At 47.5% G+C, this 24,718-nt stretch overlaps 1 protein-coding gene across 1 annotated transcript in view; it reads left to right on the forward strand.

Annotated features, from left to right (window-relative positions):
* The first annotated feature begins 15,846 nt into the window (after positions 1-15,846).
* Positions 15,847-24,718, forward strand: part of LOC140218539 (A disintegrin and metalloproteinase with thrombospondin motifs like) — a 77,841-nt gene continuing 68,969 nt past the window's right edge. The window contains exon 1 of the mRNA XM_072288313.1: positions 15,847-15,859. Coding sequence (XP_072144414.1) covers positions 15,847-15,859 — 13 coding nt within the window. The remainder of the gene's footprint in view (positions 15,860-24,718) is intronic.

Here is a 24,718-nt window from a genome sequence, read left to right on the forward strand (position 1 = left end):
GGAGGATGTGGCGAAGTGCTGCACCAGGGCGGCCAATCCTGCTCTGGTGAGGGCCTGCGTTACGGGTACTGGTCACCGGGATCAGGCTTCTCTCGAGCCCTGTTTATGCGATTTTAACAACATGCCTTTTTTTTAATCCGGTGGAAAATGCGAGCCATGGTCCTCTTGCACTGATACACGCGAGGTGGGTACTCTCTCTTTCTCTCTCTCTCTCTCTCTCTCTATATATATATATATATATATATACGCAGGAAAGAGACGACGAATTTTTGAAAGACTTCTTTTACTTAACGTTTTCGGCTGGTGGACCAGCCTTCGTCAGAGTACAGTCGAACGCTGTACTCTGACGAAGGCTGGTGCACCAGCCGAAAACTTGAAGTACAAGAAGTCTTCCAAAAAGTTCGTCGTCTCTTCCCTGCGTATGTTACGTCGGGTCCTGCGTGCTGGCATTTGAAGAAAACCCCTATATATATATATATATAGCTTGATACGTGCATATTGCGGTTTTTTTGTGGCCGATGCACGCGGGCACCCCGGCGAATACGACGAACGCTCCAGTGCGGTCGTCGGCTGAACTGGCCAGCGTTGCCTTAACTTTTGTAAATATGCTCCGCAAATAGTCTCGAGTCTTAATCCTTCGTTCGCGTAACAATATATATATATATATATATATATATATATATATATATATATATATATATATATATATATATTGTACTGAAAATGCATAAATAGAGAGAGCGACCGAAAAAGAACTTGAATTACAAGGTCCTCAGAAGCTTTGCCCTAGGGCAGAGCTGCGGGCCGCTCCCACGTGGGGACTGGTAGGCCGAGTAATAACCGCCGTATCATGGGCTCCCTGGACAGCCCAAGTTTGACGTGCATATTCTGAGCTCTGGATGGCAGAGCTCCATTCTTCTTCTGTGATGCGATTGGGCCCCTGTAACGAGGGACGTCGCCAGGGCATGTGTGCGAAATTGCTAACAGCCCCACAGTCGGGGAAAGTAGAGCTAAACGCCTCCGGAGTGATCGTGTGGCAAAGGGCCAGGTTTGGATAGCACTTTGTCTGAAGCATGCGCAAAGTGGACGCCAGAGGTCTAGCCAGTTTGCTGTGAGGGGGAGGATAAGTCCTTCTACCCAGGTGATAGTAAGTAGTTATTTCGCTGAAAGTAGTGAGAGTGTCCCGAAACTCGAGAACCCCGGAGTCTGAGCTCGATCCTGTTCCCGCGCGGTGGGTTAGTGCGCGCGCTTGGGAGTGGGCGATGTCATTGAGATTGGGAAAGGAGTCAAGCTGGGGGTCGAGGTGAGCCGGAAACCACGTGATGGTGTGCGAAGAGATTATCGTGTTCTTGAGAATCTTTGAGCCTCCTCAGCGATGGATACTGAAGCGAAAGCCCTGACCGCCGATCTCGAATCTGTGAAGATTTGTGATCTGCTGTTGTCTAGGAGTTCTATAGCAACTGCGACCTGCTCCGCTCTGGTTGGTGTTCAGCACTTCAGGGAAGCCGCATTCGCTATCTGTCCGTTGTGATCAACGAGGGCAATGGCGAAGTTAGACGACTGCCCATATTGGCCTGCGTCAACAAAACATGCCAAGTAGGGATCGTCCTTGGTACGCTTGAGGAGGGCGAGGGTTCTTGCTCTGCGTCTGCCTGCAATGTGTTGAGAATGAACATTACGGGGAAACGGTGCAACTCGTATATTGTTCCTCTGATCTTCTGAAATTTCATATTTACGCCCTTCCATGAGGATAGGGTTGGTCCCAAGAACCGCCAGGATCTTCTTTCCGGCAGGGGTACAGCATAAACAGGGTAGTTGGACTGACTCCTGGGCCTCAATTATCTCGTCCAATATGTTGTGCAGTCCTAGTTGCATAAGGTGGTCCGTGCTCGCCGGTAACGGTATGCCTAGTATTTTTTTTACGCTTTTTCTGATGAGCTCGTTTAATCGTTTCTTCTCGGAGTTATACCAGTTGTGCATGGCTGCCACATAAACTATATGACTCATGAGGAAGGCGTGGAACAACCTGAGGAGGTTGTCTTCATTTAAGCCTGCACGCCTATTCGAGACTCTGTTGATGAGTCTGATCATGTTCTCAGTCTTGGCTGTGAGTTTGTTGAGCGTCGTATTGTTACTGCCATTGGATTCGATGAACATACCAAGGACCCGAATGGTGTCTACTCTGGGGATGGTACAGCCACTTTTAGTGTGGAGTTCGATGTTTATATCAGACAACGGTTTCCAGCCTCTAGGTTTGGGACCTCTCCTGACTGGCCTGTAGAGGAGGAGCTCCGACTTGCTCGGGGAGCATCTAAGCCCCGTATTTTCCAAGTACATCTCTGTTTGATCTACAGCCTCATGTAAGCCTGATTCAACAGCTCCTTCGCTTCCTCCGGTGCATCAGATTGTGATGTCTTCAGCGTAGAGCTTATGATTGATCCCTTCTATGTTGGAGAGCCTTTGCGATAGTTTCTTCATGGCGATGTCAGAAAGCAGTGGTGAGCGTGGCCTTGCGATCCCGTAGGAAGGAGCCTATGTATCTGTGGAAGGCGTCTCCCAAATTGAGCTCCGAGATGGAGTTCAGAATGTCAGCATGGGATACATTGTCAAAGGCCTTTTCCAGGTCTAAGCCTAAGATGCCTCTTATATCTCTTGAGGTGTTGTCAATGATTTGACACTTATGAGCTTCATCACGTCTTGCGTTGCCAGGGCCGGACGAAAGCCGATCATGTTGTACGGAAACAATCCTTGTTTCTCGATGTCCTTAGAAATTCTATTGTGTATGACATGTTCCGCTACTTTCCCCCCGCAAGACGTGAGGGAAATGAGGATGACCGAGGCCATTTTCCAGGACTCAGGGACACCCCCTCGCTCCCATATTCCATCAATCTCTCTGTCAACCATTCTATAGAGCAGTCGTCCAGGTTTCTGAGGGCCCGGTTGGGGATGCCATCAGGACCAGGGGCCGACCTGCCATTTAGATTCTGGAGAGCTTCCCTTACTTCCCATGCCTTGAAGGGGTTATCTAGCTCGGGGCAAGATGAGCTTTTGTAGGGAGGATAGTCTTCGTCACTTGAGTTGCCCAGTGGCAGATACTTGCGAGCGAGTCTGTCGAGTATGGTCTGCAATGTTTCTGACTGTGATGCCTGGTGTAGCACCTTCGCTATCACTTGTCTTTGGTTTGACTTGGTATTGGTATCATCAAGCAGATGCTTGAGTAGGTTCCATTTAGCTCCAACTCTCATCTGGCCATCCACGGAATTGCAGAACTCATCCCACTGTTGTCTGCTCAAGGTTTGGCAGTGATCTTCTATAGTTTTGTTGAGCTCCGCGATGTTGTCTCTGAGCCTTCGGTTGAGTTTCTGCCCTTCCCATCTGTTCAACAGTGACGTTTTAGCTTCTAGAAGATGAGCGAGGCGGCTATCTATCCTGTCCACCTTCAGTTCAGTCTGGATTTTCTTTGTCGCCGTGCTGATATCCTCCTTTAACTGTTCAGCCCACTGCTCTAGGCTAAGTGCTGAGTCATGTGTTTGTGCTCGCTCTTCCCTAATCTTGCGAAAGTAATACCAATCCGTAATAGTGAACTCTTTGAGGTCCCCGCTTCTCACGTTGACGGTGGTGGCCAGGGCGTTGTGATCACTGCTAAGGTCCACTTGGAGGTTGGACCAAGATGCCGATTCTACATTCCGTATGAAAAAGAGATCAGGTGTGGTATCCCTAGAGAAGGAGTTGCCGATCCTGGTAGGAAAAGCCGGATCTGTTAAAGCGTGAGGCTATTATTGACTGCAGTTTGCTATAGGTCAACGCCCTTGCGGTTAGCTTGTTGGTACCCCCATGCTTGATGCGGAGCGTTGATGTCACCGGCCACCAGGAGTGGGAATGTCTTGGCCTCGCTTGTAGCCCTGTTGATAATTGCCGCGAATCTTCGCCTGAGGTCTTTGGGTGTACTGTTTATGTTAAGTATAAGTATGCTTGTCTTGAACTGTCCGCTGAGGATTATTTCAACGAGCGAGTGTTCAACCTTATTGGATTCAAGATTCACATCGTGGGCTATGAACGCACATTTGTTGATGACTAATGTGATAATTCCCCTCTTCCCATCACCATATTGGGTATGCGATTTACAGACTGGTAGGGTGACCGTATCCGTGAGCGTTTCTTGTAATAGGATTACAAGTGGCTTTTCCGGGTGGGTCCGAATGAACTGTTGAAGGATATTCCTTTTACAACAGAATCCCCTACAGTTCCACTGCCAGATATTAATTACTCTGTGATGTGCCACCATGGTGGGACGTAGGAGTTAGCTTGCATTATAAAATGCTGTGGAGCCCAACCGCTGCCGACCTTTCAGTGTCGGTGTTATTCACTTTGTCCAACGATGTAATTGTAGCCATTGTAGAAACGCGGCGCTCCAGATGATCGCATCTGATTCCTAGCGCTCTGACCGCCTCCGCTAGCTTGTCAATAACAAGCTGAACTTTTTCGAAGGATTAATCAATTTTAACTATCGCTTTTCTCAGTTTACGAACGCTGGTGGTCTTGCCTGAAGCACGAACTGCCAGCGCCCTCTTTTTAAGTAGACCATTGGCAGTCGGTTCTGCTACGGGGATCTCCGTGGGCGTTTCTACTGCAGGGGCCTGAGTGGGTTGAACTGTTTCTCGCTTGCTGGCTCTTTTGAGTTCTGCGATTTCTGCTGTGAGCTGCTCCATTGCGTATTTTAACGAAGCGTTTTCTCTTTCCAATTGTGCAATCCTGTGGTGCCCTGGCGATTTACCCCCCGGTACCTTTTTCGATGATTGCTTCACCCGGTCAGCCCATGTGGTAGCACGATCAGCAGGCTCCTGGATCTGAATTGCAGGCCCCCTGGAACGAGAGCGGCCCCTGGAGCGAGAGTGAGTCCTGGGGGCCTTGCGGCCCCTGGAAGACGAGTGTTCCGTCGAGCGACCCTTAGAAGGGGCACGGTCCTGGTAGCCGCCACCCTCGCCGCCGGGGTCTCGGGATCGGCTCCAGGATCTGTGCGAGCTGCTGAGGGCCGGCTTGAGAGGGGTTGGCGACACAGTTGGTTGTTTGAATTGTTCGCGGTTGCGCCGTTCTCTTCTCCGTTGTCTAACTACAAACGGGATTTGGAACCTTTGCTTGCAGGTTCTGGCAGCCGTCGGATGAGGGCCTCCGCAGAGGGTGCACTTCGGTGTACATTCGTGCTTATCGTCCGGGTTGCTTGCACCACAGCGGCGGCAGATTGCATTTTCAGGGGCTGGGCAAACGTCAGCTCTGTGGCCAAGCTTTCCACATGCATTGCAAACGTCAGTTTGTCTGCGATAGAGTGAGTATTTGACCAAACTGGGACTGCATTTTACGTAGTCCGGAACTTTGAGTCCATCAAACAGGATGACTACCGTGCTTGTGTTCTTGATTCGTCTCACCTCGAGGGCGCTTGGATTCTTGGGTTGAATGATGAGGCGTTTGAGCTCCTCTCGATTGTTCGTGGGATCAATATCACAAATAACTCCCTTGCATGAGTTTTCGCGGCTGCGATATATGCACTAACTTCGTAGCTTGCTTGTCCAATAAGCATAGCTTTCACACCGGCGTAGGCCATGACGTTTCGCTTTGGTGGGGTGCTTGCCACCAATGTGTTTTTCACCATGTTCGTACTTATATCCTCCGCCGTATCCGCCTCCGTAAGTCTAGCACCGGTAGTGAGGGCTTGGGCAACTCTGAAGTGGCCCATCTTTTTGATGTCCAGTCCTCAACGGGGACGGATTATGATTCGAACATGCTCTTTCGGTAGTCGAGGCAATCGGGAAGCAGTCGTTTGCCGTGTCTTGACACTCGCCGGAGCCTGGCTTTTATTCCCGCCACGTCGCATGTCGGTGATTCGGCCACCCTGCCCGAGCGGGTCCTGGATGATGGGTTTTCGCTTGTGTAATGCAGTGGTGCACCCAGCGCTTTCACTGACTTCGTCGGCAGAGATATCCTCACCCTCAACGGTGATTTGCATAGCCGTAGACACCGTGGCTTGAGCGTGTGGAACAGCGCTGAGCTCGCCCGCCGAGCCTCGGCCGGGCAGCGGTCGCCCAAAAAAGTCCTCGAACGATTGGGAAAATGTCCGCCCACCGTCAAAAACTTGGTATCGGCGGAATCCTTTATCGATACCCAGCGACTCCACCAACATGTTACGCGAACGAAGGATTGAGACTGGGAACTAGTTGCAAATTATATGCAGAAAGGATAACTGCAGTGTTGGCCAGTTCAGCCGACAGCTCGAGAGCCAGAGAGCGTTCGTCGTCTTCGTCGGGGCACCCGCGTGCATGGGTCACAAGAAACACGCAATATGCATGTATCGTTATATATATATATATATATATATATATTGAGCAGCAACGGTCTTGCTTAACGCTTTTTTTTCAAAGCACGAGTTAGCGTGCCATTAAAGATCCGGAACACTAGTGCTGGTCATGTACAGATGAGGCAGATGATACTCATAATGCAAATGCTGAGGCTCATTGCCCCGCTGGACGGAAGCGGCCGCCCTGGCCGCAAATTCGGCTAGCGTAGAACACCGATAGAATGATTAAGGCCGGAAGCATGCACGGTTTCTGTACCGAGCAGCGTCGGTAAATAGGTGTGTCAACAGGTGTAACACGGTTGTTCACTGGGAAGGTCTGTTCTATTAGGTTGTAGGGGCTTATGTACCGACAGTGATACTTTTCGCATAAACCAGGCATTTGCACAAGGGTCCAAAGCAGTAAATCGTCGCCAGAGCGGTAGGAAAAACGCAGTGAGTGACATCATAACGACAACTGCGGTCTTCTTGGCTCATCTCGGTGTTTAAGCGGGAACGGTGGCGACATTAGGTAAGACGAGATAGAAACTGGTCGTAAATGAATGTAAAAGCGTTCACAGGGCCAGAAAGGAAAGAAAAGTCAAGGGAAGAGGCTGGATTGTGGCCGTAGACGAGGAAAAACTGACAGTAGCCTGTGGTGCACTGGACAGCGGTACTGTAGGCAAATGTCACGAAAAGGAGAATTGCATCCCAGTTACGAGAAACAGGTTGGATATATATGGACAGCATATCACTGAGTGTGCGATGAAATCGCTCTGTCAGACCATTGCTTTGGGGGTAGTAGCCGGAGGTTGTTTTGTACAAGGTGTAAATCTCGGGGAACTTCATCAAGCGTGTGTGAGAAATGCTTTTTCGCGGTCTCTCAAAAGGACGCGAGGGGCTCCGTCGCCTATGTAGATAGCTTCAAGGAACAAGGCATCCACGTCCGAAGCAGTCCCTGAGCAGACAGAGGTACTTTCCGCGGACCGCGTGAAGTGATCCACAGCAGTGACGATCCATCGGTTGTCGTTTGCAGTGGCCGAGAGAGGGCCGTAAAGGTCCTTGCCGACGACAGCGGAGGGTTTTGCTGGACAAGGTAGTGGTTGTAGCGTCCCGGTGGGGGCAGTGGTAGATCGCTTGCGGCGTTGGCACAGAGTGCACGGTGGTTGAAAGAACTGGCCAGAAGAATGAGCTGCGTATTTGCTCACCGGTCTTGTGGTTACTTTAGTGGCCAGACTTGGGTTACCACAAGTCTCGTCGTGAGAAGCCTGCAGAACATCAACACGAAGAAAACGCTGAAGGTCAGGAACCCATCGATGGCCCTCCGGGTGAAAAATGTAGCTGTAGAGAATAGGTACTTGCATAGTTTTACGTGTTTTCGTAGCATGGAGTTACGGGGGATTGAAACACCAATGAGGCGATCTATGATGTCATGGCAATATGGATCACTGCGCTGGTTAACGGAAAACATAGAAGGGTGACGGGATGGCACCTGATTCAGGAAACCACTACATAACACAGAAGATGTGACGTCCGTGTAACTTAGTTGACAAGGTGACGTAACACGATCGAAAGATGGCGATAATGAACATCGAGAAAGTTCGTCGGCGTCTTGGTGTTTTCTTGCGGACTTGTAAACGACATCGAAATCATATGCTTATAATCTGAGAATCCAGCGGCCAGGGCATTCTGACAAGTTTAGGACCATTGACAACCAACATAAGGCATGATTATCTGTAAAAACAGTGAAATGCAGACCGCGTAGCTATGAGCTAAATTTCTGCACGGACCATACAACAGTCAGGCACTTCTGTTTGGTGATTATTACTTGTTGAGTCATCTAATGTACGATTGCATGGTAAAAGCTGTCCAGAGTAAATCATTTATTTAGCTCACTTTTTTCATTTCTGAGGAATTTTCAGTGCCAATTTATGAAACACTCACTATAAAGCCCGTTCGCTGGTACTTCCATTCGGCGGCCAGTAGGATCTAGCCACAGCCAGCGTCTCAGGTTGGCAGTAAACTGCCAGAATTTGACAAACCGCAAAATGCAGGAAAGCGTCAAAGAAAGCTTTCGTTTGACGAAGATGATGTCCTCCACTGCCACTACACAGCTCTCTTGTTGCGGACAATACTAAGCCCAGCAGACCTGCTTATGTGGAAGGCACACCGGGGCACCAGTAACAGCGTGTATGTTTTTCCTGCGAAGACAAGCAATACAGCAATAGTTGCACATGCTAGTTACTGCTCTTTTAGACACGACTAGCGATTGTCATTTAATGTGAGTGCCCGAGCTCCACCCAATCTTTGGGAACGCCTACATCCGTACAAATTTTTCGCACGTCATAAAAGGCAATATCGCAGCGGCGAACATACCATTGCGCGCATTCAATAGAATTCGTTTAAATAAAGAACATTCTTTACGAGTGTATTACAGTTTGCTGTAGTTGGTATCTGGCCTCTTTTGCGAAACGCGAGAACACTCAATACGTGCGCGTGACGTAAATTTTGAATAAAGGCCTCATTCAACCAACCGATTCTATCAGTCTGCGAATTAAGAGTATTCATATTTCAGCATAAATTGTGGCAAATATATTGAAAATAAAACAGCTAAGATTGTAATGGCTCGACGTTCGGCTCGAGTGCCATCCCGCTCTGCTTGACTTTGTCCCGCGCCACAATCAGGGACCAAGTCCCGCAATGCGCCCGCTGCTCCGTAAGCACCTGCCGATTTCTAGAGATGCAAACGCCCAGTCGCACTGAGTACGTACCATTGGGTATGTTCCCATAGACAAATGTATATACGTATACCATGTGATATTTATTTGGGCTTTCTTCACTAATAGTTCTGTCAGCATGGCGTGCTGTAGCTTGTTGAACAGCCGTCACTATCTCTTTGCTAGTTAACAGCGTAGTACGTGCTATGGTGGTTTTGTCGTGCTTCGGGCATCTACAGGCTGAAGGAATGAGATAGGGGGAGAGGAAGAGTAGACTGGTGTTTTTGATGTACGAGCTAACCCTAGCTAACGTCTCAGTCGATAAAAAAGATCCGAAGTGTTATGTGGAAGTCGTCAGGTGATTTTTGAGTGTGGAATCATTCCACATTGGTTGTCATTCGTATATTTTGTGGCACCCTTGACAAGACTTGTTACTAGCACGACTTTTCGTTTTTCCCTCCCAGACCAAGTACTCTGAAGCTGCTGGAGTGTCTTTATGGCATAGCGTAAACTAACTACCTGAGCATTCATTATGTCACATGTAGCGGGAAGATCTACGAATCCTAATATGGCTGGTGCCAAGGCCACGCCATAACATCGACGGTGAAGTACGGGCCACATGTGCTGTTCACGAGGACGTGATACGAGTCTGCTGGAAGTAGACTGCGGAGGATTTCTTTCTGGTTTTGTTGCGCGAGCAGGACGCGTTCCCAGTAATTTTGGTAATTTGCTTTCCTCTTCGTCATTTTGCTTTGTCACTGTCTGCAATGGTGCTTCTCGCTCACAACATAATGGTCGGGGTCAGGAAGACGTGCGTGAAGCCAGCAGTGCCATTGCTAAGATTACTTTAGTGGCGCAATTCTACGTCGCATTCTGGGGGTCATGGAAATTCTTCCTTGCGGCATTGTGGGCGAGCTAGTTGCCGGTAATGCCCTGACGACTAGGAGCCCTACCGAATCGTATGTGTATGCCTGTATATTCTAGAGGGGTTGTCCCAGCGTTGCGCCTCTCTCTAACAGTTCGACTCTGGTTGTGGCGCATACTATAGGCCCTGTGGGCGTCCTGAAATCCACCGTAGCCGCACAAGGCACGGTTGCAGCGTGCCTTGCAGCAGATCGGTTGCAGCGATCTGTAAACTACCTATCTGCTTAAAATCCTTTTTGAAGAAAGGCTGGTATTAGGCTGGATTTTTTTGTCATGGTCTTGCAAGCAGCAACGACGCTGAAGACAAGAAGCCTTAATAAGGCCCAAGCTTCGCATGCATCCCGAATGGAATATGCGCGAAAATTAAGGCGGTAGGTCAAATACAACGTTGACCACCAACGGCTTCAACCTGGTTCAAATAAAGAAACGTTACACGAACCACTACTGCCTGAGTCAATTACTTTCGAATAAAATAAAAAAGTTAGGTTTCGCCATTTGGCCATACAGCTCTAAATATGCTCGGTAGATGGGTGCTACGGTTCCAAGAATATTAATTTGCTGTTTCTTACAAGACAGTCTGTTTGCACAAAGTCGCCGGCTACCTGTCCAGTCATCCTGCTGAGCACCCTGCGTATTATGCGCGTGACATCGACTCTTGCGTCCTGGTCATTTCTGATCTGCACGTCATCCACTCTGAACAACAGCGTGATGCTTTCTTACGTGTTATCATCGATCGTCTGAATTCTGCATATGCGGAGCCCACGATGCGCATGTTCGTGCTCCGTGACGACGTTCTATACCGTTGCCGCTTACGCCCTAAAGGACCAGAATTTTTACTCGCTGTACCGCGCCATCTCCCGATATCAGTCCTTCAGCAGTTTCATGCGCACTTCTGCAGGCCAGCTCGGCGTTTCGCGAATCCAGGACAGCTTACGGCAGCACTTCTACTGGCCAGGCCTGTACTGCTCTGTGCACCGCTACGTTGCAGCCTGTGCGCTCTGTCAGCACTGCAAGAAACCTGCTGTGTTGCCGACTGGACGCCTTGACCTCATCATTATACCCCCAGAACCATTCTTTCGCGTCGGTCTCCATCTTCTCGGCCTTTTTGCAAGGTCGAAATCTGGCAATGAGGGGGTCGTTGCCGCGACTGATTACGCGATTAAAATTAAATTATGGGGTTTTACATGCCAAACCCATTTTCTGATTAGGAGGCATGCCATAGTGAAGGACTCCGGAAATTTCGACCACCTGGGGTTCTTTAACGTGCACCTAAATCTAAGTAAACGGGTGTTTTCGCATTTCGCCCCCATCGAAATACGGCCGCCATGGCCGGCATTTGATCCCGCGACCTTGTGTTCAGCAGCCTAACACCACAGCGAGCCGGTACGCGATCAAGCGAGCTTTGCGCACAAGCTATGCAAGTGAGGTGGCAGATTTTCTTTTACATAACGTCGTCCTCGATCACGGTGCATCCCGGAAGCTCCTCACTGATCGCGGCCGCATCTTCTTGTCCCGAATAGCTGAAGAAATATTCGTTCCTGTTCTGCCGAGCACAGGCTTTCAACCGCCTGCCACCCGCAAACGGACTGACGGAGTGGCTTAATTGGACAGTGACAGAAGTGCTGTGCATGTGCGTTTCTGACGACCACAGTGATCAGGACAGCACGTTACCCTTCGGGACCTTCGCCTATAATTCGTCCCGTCCCGTGGCCGCTGGCTTTTCACCCTTTTACCTTCAGTTTGGCCGCCACCCTTCTTTGCCCTTTGACAGTCGACGAACACTCCCACTTGATATGCTGGAGAAGTCTTCGCCCGGGCTGACACGGCACAGCAGATTTCCTGCTCCCGGCTCGCTGAGTCTCAGGCCGTGCAGACGATCCGGTACGACAGCAGACATCAAGACGTCCGATTTCCTCCTGGCTCCACTTTCCTCCTGTGGACACCATGTCTCCGCTTCGGCTTCTGTGAAAAGGTGCTGTAGCGCTACACAGGGCCCTAAAGGATATAATAATGCACCTAAAACGCAGAATAAAACGATTACGCAAAGATAAACAAAACCCAGCCCAGCTGTCTAATTTGCGTGCTCAACTAAAGTTAGCGTTACGGGAATCTAAACAAAAGCACTTTAACATAACGCTTCCTGGGTTCCTGAAATCTTTGCCACAAATGTTTCGGATGTACTTAAGGGATAAAAAAGAAGAGATACACCAGATAAAAAGCGGATCTGAAGTGATCACGGAAAAGACGCAAATAGCAGACTGCTTCAACGTATTCTTCCAGTCAGTATTTGCGAATACGAGAACAGAGCAAGGAAACAATGAGCGCAGTAAATTGGGCACCTGCGCAATGCGCCCACAAGAAATCACTCAGGCTGGCATATTTCAGCAATTGCTTATGCTTGATGCCAAGAAGCAAGCGGGCCAGACGGAATTCCAAGTGAACGTTTACGGCGATATGCTGAATAGGTGTTATTTTACCTAACCTTTAGAAAATCCTTGGAAACCAGTTCACTACCTCAAGATTGGCGTAGCGGTGTTGTCATTCCGGTTTTCAAATCCGGCAGTCGAAATGAAGTTAGCAACTATCGTTCCATATCACTTACTTCTGTGACTTGTAAGCTTATAGAGCATGCAGTAGAAAAGCATATCATTCTTTTTCTTGTAGCCAATAACTTTTTCTTTTCATCACAACATGGATTTCGATGCGGATTATACAGTATATTGCAACTCATTGAGACAGTTCATGATCTTTATCTAGCTTTGGATGCCTGCGAGCAAATTGACGTCATCTGCACAGATTTCGCAATGGCCTTTGATAAGGTACCGCATGGTAACTTGCTTTTCAAAATACTGAACGCAGGTATTGCTCCAGACATTGTGAACTGGATTGCAGCCTATTTGAGCAGTCGCGTACAATCCGTCCACATTGAAAACATCATGTCTGATCCACTAGAAATATTGTCGGGGGTTCCACAAGGGTCAGTATTGGGCCGCTATTGTTCTTCATTTACATCAATGATATTTGCAGTGTTCTGGAATAACCTGCTAAAATTAAACTTTTTGACGACGATTGTTTGCTTTATAGTACAGTGGCAGATAAAACCGACCAAAGGAAAATTAATCGGTGCCTCCAAGGTTTACATGACTGGTGAAAAAAATGGGGAATGGAAATAAATTATTCGAAATCGACGCTTGCTCATATAACAAGAAAGAAAACTGTGCTTCCTTTGACTATAAAATTGGTGACAACTCTGTTGAATGTACGTAGCTTTAGGTACTTAGGTGTGATCATTAATCATGACTTGTGCTGGCGCCTCGAAGTGGAGGAGATCTGCTCTAGGGCTTACAGGAAACTGTTCTTTTTGAGAAAAAAGTTGCAGCATGCACCAACACATTTGAAGCTCATTGCGTATAAAAAACATTTGTTCGCCCCGTTTTGGAGTACGCCTGCCCAGTTTGGAGCCCTCACCAACTGTACTTGCGAGATAAACTCGAAAAAAATTCAGAGAAGCGCGGTGCGTTTGGTTTGTTCGCGTTATCGGAGAGCCGATTCTGTAACACACATGTTGAAATGTTGCGACTTGGAATTGCTAGAAACACGGCGAGAAAAGCAACGACTGAAATTCTTTTTGCAGATTACCAAAAATCAAATAAGAATAAACAAAGAAGCATACATTCGCCCCCCTTTAAAACACAGTGCGCGTTTAAACCACAGTGCTAACGTACAGCCTTATAAAACACGCCTTGATGGTTTTCAATACTCGTTCTTTCCTTCGTGTATTAATATATGGAATGGCCTTCCGGACTGCACTGTAACAGCGCAAAATGTTAACGAATTTTATACTTTATTAGAATTGTGTTACAGGCAACGGGGATAATTAAGAATGGATCTTGCTTACTGTTATTCTGTGTATACTGTGTATATTTGTTCATCCTCCCTGTAATTTGTGTTTGACAGTGATGTATAACGTTGTATTGTCGGTGTTGAAATTTATCTTTTTATTTTTTTCCTCTCCTGTAATGGCCCTCAAGTGAGGGCTACAGTATTCTTAAATAAATAAATAAATAAATAAATAAATAAACAAATAAATAAATAAAATTGCGTCAGCTTGGCGATGGGAACCACGAGGTCGCTCAGTTGGACTCGCGTCTCCCCCCAGACGTTGTGCATGCATCTCGGCTGAAGCCTTACTTTGCCGCGAGTTCACCTCCCTTGTGGTTAGCGTCGAGACGGCACCTTTACAGGTGGGAGTTATATTACGGCGCAACCAAGGTGGCACCACTCTAGAAGAAGATTTGACGTGCAGAGGTAGAATCGGTCTAGAGAGCTATCTTGTCTATGCATCGTTGTCTCTCTTGTAAATATTGTAAATGCACCTTTATATGTGACTTCTGTAACCTGGGAATATTGCATACTAAGTGCGAAGATATAATTTTGAAGGGGCAGACTTCCCGCCTGAGTCACCTTTTGTGAGGAAGCGGCAAAGTGGCCAAGAAAGTTGGAAAATTCACAAAGAACTAATTGCGGGGAAAAGGCTAAATAGAAAGAAAATAGCTGCAAGTTATCCGGTTCTCGTACTTTAATTATTTGCGCACCCTTCATCCATTCGGCACAAAAGCCAAGCTATCACAACGCTGAGCCATCGTCGTTAGTAAGTGCCGGCTGCCTTTACTTCATGTGCGCGTGGCGAGTTCGCTTGTTAAACACCAGAAACGGTTTAATGAATCGCGAATAAACCTAGGCTGGTTTCTATACACCAGAGGTCAAGATATGGAACGCTATCATCTCTGCTGTCGGCTCTGTGCAGGAGTAGCCTTCACTAACTCTGCAACTATCGCATCGGAATGGCGGACTCACCCATATGCACTAAGGCTAGGGTGAAGATATGATCGATCATCTTCTGTGACACTCTTGTGGCTTCGATAACCAGCACCAGACTCTCGAGTGTACCTTGAATATACTGGACGATAGGCCATTTACAGAAGCAAGGGCCTTGGGAGCTTGGCCTCACAGCACACCAGCCCAGAAAGTCATTCGAGCTCTTTATTCTACAGTGCCTGAAGGTGGCAGACTTGAGTGCCCTAGTTTAGATATCCTGCATCTGGCTTAGTACTTGTGAAAATGTTATCAGTACTTATGTCTTCTCTATGTATTTTTCGCTTCCTCTCCTCATGTGTAACGTCACCTGGACAAAGCCTGGTTCACCTTCCTGTCCTTCCTTCTTCGCCTATCTCCTTCACTCTCTGGAAGACTAGAACCTAATTAATATCAGGAGGTTTTGACTAAGCTGTGTCCTAACCTGCTGACGACACACTTTGTTTGAAATGAACTATGTATGCTAGTTTCTCCGCCGTGCTTGAAATGTTTGCAAAGGAGATGATTGGGCGTTGCGTATCTCAACTACTTCATTTGCGCTCACGTCACACGGAAAATATTCCATAGAAAAAGAGAAATATGTGGTAAATCACTCAGCGTGAACCAATATATTTGCGTACAAACAAAAGTAAGAGCGGGAGCTTCCTTTCAATTTCAACGCAGAAGCTCTACGTCAGCGCCTGGCAGCATTCGTGGGTGACGTCGTTTATTCAAGCGTTTAAATGCGTTCTCCCCACACGCGCAACATCCACCGTCCCAAGGCGACCCGAAGCGATAGCGCCTGTGTCGGCACAGGCAGCGCCGGCGCCACACGGCCACCGTTCGAGAACACCTCTGATTCCTACTTTTAGGACGGTAGTTGATTGTGGACAGAGAAAGTGAGCGACGAAGCACCGTACACGGCGAATGATTAGACTGACGATCGATGAGCAAAGACGTGCTCGCGGCAGGGGTCTCGTCACTAGACCAGTAGTAGTGATTTCTTTTGCACGAGTGAAGTTCGGCATGACTCGCACAGGTGCGTCAGTTTCGTTCTCGATAGCCGCGTTTGATTAACTCATTTTATTTTACGATTCTAAAATAACTGAACCTCATAGTGCAAAGGAACAAGCACGGCGCAGAAAAAGAAATTAAATGTACGGTTGTAGGTGGGGTTTGGAGGGTTTATTAAGGACACATAGAGTGGCCGATTATCGGTAAGAAAATTTGAGAACCTATCTTCCTGAGCACCTCTCGAGGAAGAAGCACTGTCTAGGATTAGCGTTCCGAGGGATGTTGTTACTCACAGCTTAATGCCCCAAAATGTTAGGCAATGGACAAAAGTATAAATAAATATGAATGTTCTGTTGGAAAGACAAACTACACCAGCCACGTTTTACGCAACACAACGTTCTCCCTCTTATCGGACACAAATGCCGCAGATGGAAACAAAGAAAGCGATAAACGCGCAAAGCTTAATCACGCTAGTTGCTAAAATTTTTAAATTGTAAATGTAAATAAAAAAGCGCATGTGAGAGCTTTCAATTCATCTTCTTTCAACGCACAAACAACGACATGCATCAACCTGAACACAGCGCCACTACTTAGTGCTATGCTATAGGCAGGTTTGCTGAGTGTTCACGTGCTGAAAAAAACATACAATTTTGACGCATTTGCTTTTACAAACCGCGGTTTTCGGTATCGGGCACGTTGCTCTTAGCGGGAGCGCACAAAACGCATTTTTATTGGCCACGAAAATGTCCTCGATCTCACTGAAATAAATGACATATGCGTAGTACGAAACGTCGGTTCACTCACACTAAAATATCATGAAAATGTAAGTTGTTTCTCCGCTTTATTAAGGCAGCTTTCGTGAAACGAAATCCAGAAGTGTTCTCATGCACGTGTAGCCTCGTGGCAGAGCGGGATGACGGTGGCAGTGCTCCTGTTCATTTTACTTTGTAATTTTGGCTTTTCATCGGCAATAAGAGGTACGTGTGGCTTTCTTTTAATAATTACTTCGGTTGATCACCGGGCTTATAAAACAGAGGACTTGGTGTTTTTGCCGATTCTACCTTCGTTGCATTGTTGCACTGCCCGAAAAGAACAGGCAATTTAAAATTTGTTATCATTACCTTTTCTTGGTAACGTCTATTGCGCTAGTTGCCAGGTGTTATTTATAAGTTGCACCTAATCGTAAAATAAAATACATGATAAGCAAGACAGCGTCATTTCAGTGATATTGTTTTGCCTTTTTCTTGCTGCTTAAATACGAAAACAGAAAAAAGAGTTAACACTTGGTATTTGCGCATTTTCTGTTTCTACCTTATTGTGCCACGGTTTTTCCTCTTTGCTATGAATCAGCTTAGTGTAAAAACAAAGAAACTTATACTGACTGTTAGAACGTTCATTCCGATTAACCACGGCATTTCTGGCTGTCATGGATGCCTTGCGCGTTTACAACCATTACTACAATCTATATCCAGAGTATCTATATATCTATATTGTATATTATCTCTCTCTCTCTCTCTCTCTCTCTCTCTCTATATATATATATATATATATATATATATATATATATATGTATATATATATTGTATCTATATTCAATCTATTCCAGAGACGTACGTCCACCTTTTAAAACCTTTTGATTAACGCGGGCGCAAAATTCTCCACGGTTAATTACGTTCTTACGCTACTCACGGAATCCCACCCAACGCTAGGGCTAGTTAATTCAAGTTCAGAAAAGAGTAGCATTCTTGAAGTGGATTCCCCACCGAATTACAGCTCATTAAACCCATTTATGTCACGCAAGCGCACTGCGGACACATTTGTTTTGGTGTTTATACGTTTTTTTTTTATACAGCGCTATTTCAAGCCCTCAAGCTTCCGTCATGCGTTACGCCGATGAAACAACATTGCTGATTGCAAGCAGGGCACAAAACAACGCGTGAGGGACCTTGTAACGTGTTTACATCACATTATTTATTTGGCGGTAAAAAAGGAAGTTTCAGTGGAAGCAAGAAGCGTGGAAGTGAGATAGTGAAGTTAGTGTGGTACTCGATATCTTCGTCGGGTGTGATATGTTGAGACAATCCCTGCGGGGTAGAAGGAACAGTGTCCTGGATCATAACCGCCACGTGTCTCACCGCGCTGGCGTGATGAGCGTTGCCAGTGGGCTCACCTCGACGATGCACGAGACGAGGCAAACATGGGCGTTAGTAAGCGCTAAATTAAGTGTTAGATAACGTTAGCTAGAAGTCTGCTGCTCACACTAGACTATACACGCATCGCCCTTGCAGGAACACTAGTGTGCTTTCCTACAACGGTCATGACAGCAGCTCTTGACAGCTGCACTTGCTCCGCCACAAAAACGAGTGGGCGTAATACGTTTCTCTAACAAAAAAAAAATAGTTCTTGAAATTGTGATTACATTTTGATACCTTGATGCATCAGGGTGTTGTCATAAACTTAACAACTGATAAGTCAGCTGATAACGTCAAGTTGGCAGCAGTCATTATAGTCAGTATAAAATATATGTCTGTATTTTCAGACAAGCCTATGTATATGTTCAGCTTATATGCCTGATGTATAAACACTAAAGACAGGTAGGTCAAGTTTACCGCGGTCACTCAATAGAGAATACAAACTAGGATTTTCGTGAACAAATGTACAGAGATTTCTGCAGCATTGACTGATTTATGTACACGTCATTTGTATATCCTCCAACGAATACACGCAGTTGTTATGTATATATATATATATATATATATATATATATATATATATATATATATATATATATATATACATAACAACTGCGTGTATTCGTTGGAGGATATACAAATGACGTGTACATAAATCAGTAAATGCTGCAGAAATCTCTGTACATTTGTTCACGAAAATCCTAGTTTGTATTCTCTATTGTATTCTCTATTCTCTATTCTCTCTCTCTCTCTCTATATATATATATATATATATTGTAACGACGCGGGATCGACGAGTATGCGTAGCAGCACCGCCAAGAAACGCACTTTATCAGACGTCCAAGGGAACAACAACAACGTCTTCTTCGTTTTTCCCCGCTTCACCTAAAAAACCCGCGTCGTCCCCACTGGTGCATACCCGCTGCATTATGGTTCTGCCAAATATAGTTGTGTCATTTGCTCCCCCTTTAGAAAAGATCATCGTCCCGATGATAGAGGCTTGGAAAGCAGCGGTAAAGAAATGCGCAGTCTTGTCAGTCCTCATAGTACGGCTTCATACGAAGCACGTGAACGACCTCGGGTAAATGCCGTCGGCGCTTTGAACAGTGTGAGCTGTCTGGAACGACTTCGTAGTTGATGTCACTTATGCGTCGAAAAACTATGTAGGGCCCGAAGTATTTGCGTAGGAGCTTTTCAGAGAGCCCACGCTGTCGAATAGGTGTCCAGACCCACACTTTTTCGCCTATGTTGTATGTTACGGCTTTGTGCCGAAGATTATAGCGTCTGGCGTCACAGTCCTGTTGTTCGTGGATTCGCAGACGCACAAGCTGCCTAGCTGCCTCTGCTCGGTGCGTTATCTCTTCAGCACCCGTCTCGTTGTCGTCAAATTCATGAGGGAGCATTGAGTCTAATGTTGTTGTAACCTCACGGCCGTATACGAGACTGAAGGGCGCCTTGCGAGTGGTCTCTTGACGAGCCGTATTGTACGCGAAGGTGACATAAGGTAAAACCTCGTCCCAGTTCCTATGCTCTACATCTACGTACATGCTTATCATATCAGCCAATGTCCTATGAGTCGTTCTGTCAGTCCGTTCGTTTGAGGGTGATACGGCTTCCGGTGGGCGGTACCACTTAGACGTAGAACGATATCTAAAAACTGGGCCATGAACGCAGTACCTCTGTCCGTGACGACTACTGCGGGAGCGCCATGCCTTAAAACGATGGATTCCAGAAAAAATCGTGCCGCTTCATCTGCTGTTGCCCGTTGCAGAGCACTTGTCTCGGCATATCTAGTGAGATAATCCGTGGCAACGATTATCCACCTATTACCAGTAGTAGACGTTGGGAAGGGGCCCAAAAGTCCATGCCTACTTGTGCAAATGGTGTGGCCGGTACGTCAATAGGGTGCAGTAAGCCGGTTAGTTTGACGGATGGCGGTTTACGACGTTGGCAATCCAGACATGTCTGAACGTAACGTTTAATGACCGCAGTAAGTCTCGGCCAGTAGTAATTCTGCCGAATCCGTGCCAATGTGCGAGTGTAGCCCAAGTGCCCAGCAGTCGGCTCGTTGTGGCAGGCGTGTAAGGTTTCACGTCGAAGCGGTGATGGAACAACAACTAAGTAGTTGCTGCCGCTAGGCGAGAAGTTCTTCTTGTAGAGGACGTTGCGACGCAAGCAGTATGATGCCACCCCTATTGCAAAGAGCCTCCGCACGCTGTTGGTTCGTCCTTCGAGGTAGCCAATAAGCAGCAGCAATTCAATGTCATCCCGTTGCTGGCGCGAAAGATCGGCAGTATCCACGAGTCCCAGAAAAACCGTGTCGTCATCGTCTTCTGCTGCCGGCTCAACAGGAGACCGAGGAAGGCAGTCGGCGTCTGCGTGCCGTTTTCCCGACTTGTATGTAACAACAAAGTCGAACTCTTGGAGTCGAAGACTCCAGCGTGCGAGCCGGCCGGAAGGATCTTTCAAATTAATGAGCCAGCAGAGGGAATGGTGATCACTAACGACGGTGAAAGACCGACCATACAAACACGGACGAAATTTCGGAACTGCCCATACCATTGCGAGGCATTCTTTTTCAGTGGTGGAGTAGTTAGCTTCGGCTCGGGATAGTGTTCTACTGGCGTAAGCAATCACTTTTTCGCTGTCGCCCGGCCATTGTACTAGCACCGCCCCTAGACCGACATTACTAGCGTCTGTATGCAATATCGCCGGGGCTTCCTCATCGAAGTGTGCTAATACGGGAGGCGATTGCATGCGTTGCCGGAGCTCGTGGAATGCCCGCTGCTGGTCTTCGCCCCAAGTAAAAGGCATATCTTCTCGAGTGAGCTGTGTTAACGGCCATGCGATACGCGAGAAATTCGCAGTAAATCGCCGGTAATATGCACAGAGTCCCAGGAAACGTCGCACGACTTTTTTGTCTGATGGAATCGGGAGATTAGCGACAGCGGCAATTTTATCCGGATCAGGTCGGACTCCTTGGCAACTGACGACATGACCGAGGAACTGGAGCTCATGAAAACCAAAATGGCACTTCTCAGGCTTCAAAGTGAGACCGGCTGAGCGTATCGCTTCAAAAACAGTTTTCAGCCTTCATAAGTGTTTGTCGAACGTTGCGGAAAAAACAATCACATCATCCAGGTACACCAGGCATGTTTGCCATTTGAGTCCGGAGAGCACAGTGTCCATTAGACGCTGAAATGTTGCTGGCGCCGAACACAAACCGAAAGGAAGTACCTGAAATTCATAAAGTCCGTCAGGCGTCACAGAGGCTGTTTTCTCACGGTCTCTTTCATCCACTTCGATCTGCCAATAACCGCTTTTCAAGTCCATTGAGGAAAAGTAGCACGCGTTTCGCAACCTATCCAAGGAATCATCAATACGTGGCACTGGATAAACGTCCTTCTTTGTAACCTGATTGAGCTTCCGATAGTCGACGCAGAAGCGCAGGCTACCGTCCTTCTTCTTCACTAAAACTACAGGTGATGCCCAAGGACTATTAGATGGTCGAATAACGCCATCTTCCAGCATCGTCTTCACTTGTTTTTGTATTGCTTCGTGTTCCTTCGGGGCCACACGGTAAGGGTTTTGTCGGATGGGTCTGGCGTTGACATCAATAATGATGCGGTGTTTGGTAAGTGGCGTTTGACCAACTCTTGACGCAGAGGAGAAACAGCCCTGGTACTGATTGATGAGCTCAAGAAGACGGTTCCGCTCAACGGCCGTTAACGTCGGATTAACGTCTACAATAGGCGCAGCTGTGTGGATTGTAGAGGCCGACTCCTGCGCTAAGTGGCAGTCTTGTATTTCTGTCACGTCGTCGAAATAGGCGACAGCAGTGCCTCTAACGATGTGTCGGCGCTCCTTACTAAAATTCATCAGCAAGAGTTCGGCGCTTCCGTCGATTACATTGATAAAAGCTCTGACAATAGAGACACCGCAATTCAGTGCTAGCGCACTGATGTGTTCAGCTACTCCAGTCCCATTTTGCAGGCTGTCACAGCGCACCTGTACGAGGAAGCAACTCCGCAGCAAAAGTATGACGTCGTTCGCGGCAATACGTAAGAGAGGTTGTTGCGGCTTCTCACGGGTGACATTCTCCGAACTCGTGGCAAATATGACGCTTCTGTCACGGATGTTAATCACGGCGCCGTACTCCCGTAGGAAATCCATGGCCAATATAAGTTCTTTACAACACTCAGTAAGGATGACGAGGGTGACGACGAAGGTTGAACCGGCGATTAAGAGTCGGACCGTGCATTTCCCGACAGGTGTCATCAACTGACCTCCGGCGGTTCTTATGTTGGGCCCGTGCCATGGTGTCGTCACCTTCCTTAGTTTGTCAGCGACCTGTAAGCTTAGGATTGAAAAATGGGAGCCAGTATCAACCAGAGCGGCTATTTCGTGACCGTCAATGCAAACGATGAGCTCGGCGCTGACGATGTCAGTTACGTCTTTCGTACTTCTATCCGTCGTATTCGTCGTTGTGCTGGGCGTCTTTTTCGTTAATGTAGTCTTCACGTCGTCGTTCGTCGATAACGGGGGATGTGGAGCAGTTCGAGTATTGGCAACCTCACCCCCGGAGGTCGCTGCGGCTAGTTTCCCCGTCAAGGGCTAGGCGATCTGCCCCTAGTGACGTCGGCAAAACTGCGACGAGTCGGCGAATTGTTGCGCGCCGGGGATGGAGAAGGAGAACGTGGTCGGGGCGTTGTCGTATTTTGTGGCTGACTGTTCACCGTCGTGGCTGCCACCGTCGTACGTCGTGGCTGCGTCGACCGTCGTACGGAGAATAAGCATAGTTGGCAGGAAAGCTTGGGTGTTGAGCGGCGCGATAGTTGTTCAATTTGTGGCAAACCCTATAGACGTGTCCAGCTTCACCACAATGGTAGCACACTGGTCGACGGTCGACGGTGCGCCACAAATCAGTTTTCCGACGCTCATAGTTCGGCGGTAACTCTCCATGGAGCCAAGGAGTGGCGTGCGCATGTCGAAAATACGGCGTTGTTTGTGCTGGCATTATCGGCGGGGTCGGTAGAGTCGACGAGGGTGACGATGTCGGCTCTGTTTGTGGCGTAGGTTGTGTTGTAGTTATGGGTGTCAACGGCGTCGAAGTCGCGTTGAGTGGACGGCGAACAGCCTCCGCATAAGTGAGGCGCCGCGGAACGTTCCCACAGTCTGGCGCTGAAAAAGCTTGCCGGACTTCCTCCCGGACTACATCAGCAACAAAAGATAACGCTGGCGTCGGTTCCGTAGGCGCAACCACAAAGCCGAGCTGCCGAAGCTCTTCTCGTACCACCTCTCGGACAAGTTCACGCAGAGACATGTCGTTAGTCGCAGCCAGTACGGAAGTGTTCACCGCCGAGTTGCTCATTTCATGCTGGCGGTATCGTTGATGCAGGGCCCGTTCAATGGCTGTAGCCTCTTTTGTGAACTGTGCCACTGTTGTCGGTAGATTTCTCACAAGGCCGGCAAACAGTTGCTCCTTCACTCCTCGCAAGAGATATCGCAGCTTTCTTTCCTCTGGCATGTCTGGGTCTGCCCTACGGAAAAGACGGGCCATGTCTTCCGAAAACATAGTAACACTCTCATTGGGCTTTTGAACGCGGATTTCAAGGAGACGCTGCGCGTTTTCCCTCCTGTCGATGCTTGAAAAGGTATCCAGCAGCTGTGCGCGGAAGTTGTCCCACGTGGCAAAGCTCCTCTCCCGGTTTCCGTACCACGTACGAGCATTGTCCTTCAAATAGAAATAGACACTCGAGAGTTTGTCCGCCGAGCTGGTCTTATGGTTATACTGGGCGACGCGCTCGAACTGGTTTAGCCAATCTTGGACGTCTTCAAAGGCATCACCATGAAAGCTCTCCGGGACCATAGGATTCTGTAGTGTTACTTGAGATGGAGCTGCGGTGGCCATGCTATTTGTAGGAGGCAAACGATTTCTCGAAGCTTCTTGCAGGGGACTGGTCTCAGGCACTAAGCCTAGCAGGCGACGACTGAACCGGTGGACCGGTGTTTCGATGCGCGGTGGTGATTCCGGGCTCGATCGGCGGCTCCGCGAAGGGGTGCCAAGCATGAAGAATACCCCGCACCTCCACCAGTGTAACGATGCGGGATCGACGAGTATGCGTAGCAGCACCGCCAAGAAACTCACTTTATCAGTCGTCCAAGGGAACAACAACAACGTCTTCTTCGTTTTTCCCCGCTTCACCTAAAAAACCCGCGCTACTTCAGCGTCGTCCCCACTGGCGCATACCCGCTGCATTATGGTTCTGCAAAATATAGTTGTGTCAACATATATATATATATATATATATATATATATATATATATATATATATATATATATATATACATACATATATATATATATATATATATATATATATATATATATATATATATATATATATATATATATATATATATATATATATATATATATATATACATATATTTATATATACGAGGTGGAGGTTTTATTTCCTTCAAAGGATGAAAGAGGGAACTGCGACAAAAGGCGGTAAAGCCTGACGAGGTCACAGTTCCCCAAAACAGCCATACAGCAGTGAGCAGCACAGAAATAAATATTAACATAGTATGATAGTGAACATAATACATTGCATCAAACGACAGTATTACCATGAGATTTATAACTTTTTAGAGCAAGAGAATGCGCCGTAAATCGAAGGCACTGT

This window comes from Dermacentor andersoni, chromosome 5 (assembly GCF_023375885.2).
Source record: "Dermacentor andersoni chromosome 5, qqDerAnde1_hic_scaffold, whole genome shotgun sequence".
Lineage (NCBI taxonomy): Eukaryota > Metazoa > Arthropoda > Arachnida > Ixodida > Ixodidae > Dermacentor > Dermacentor andersoni.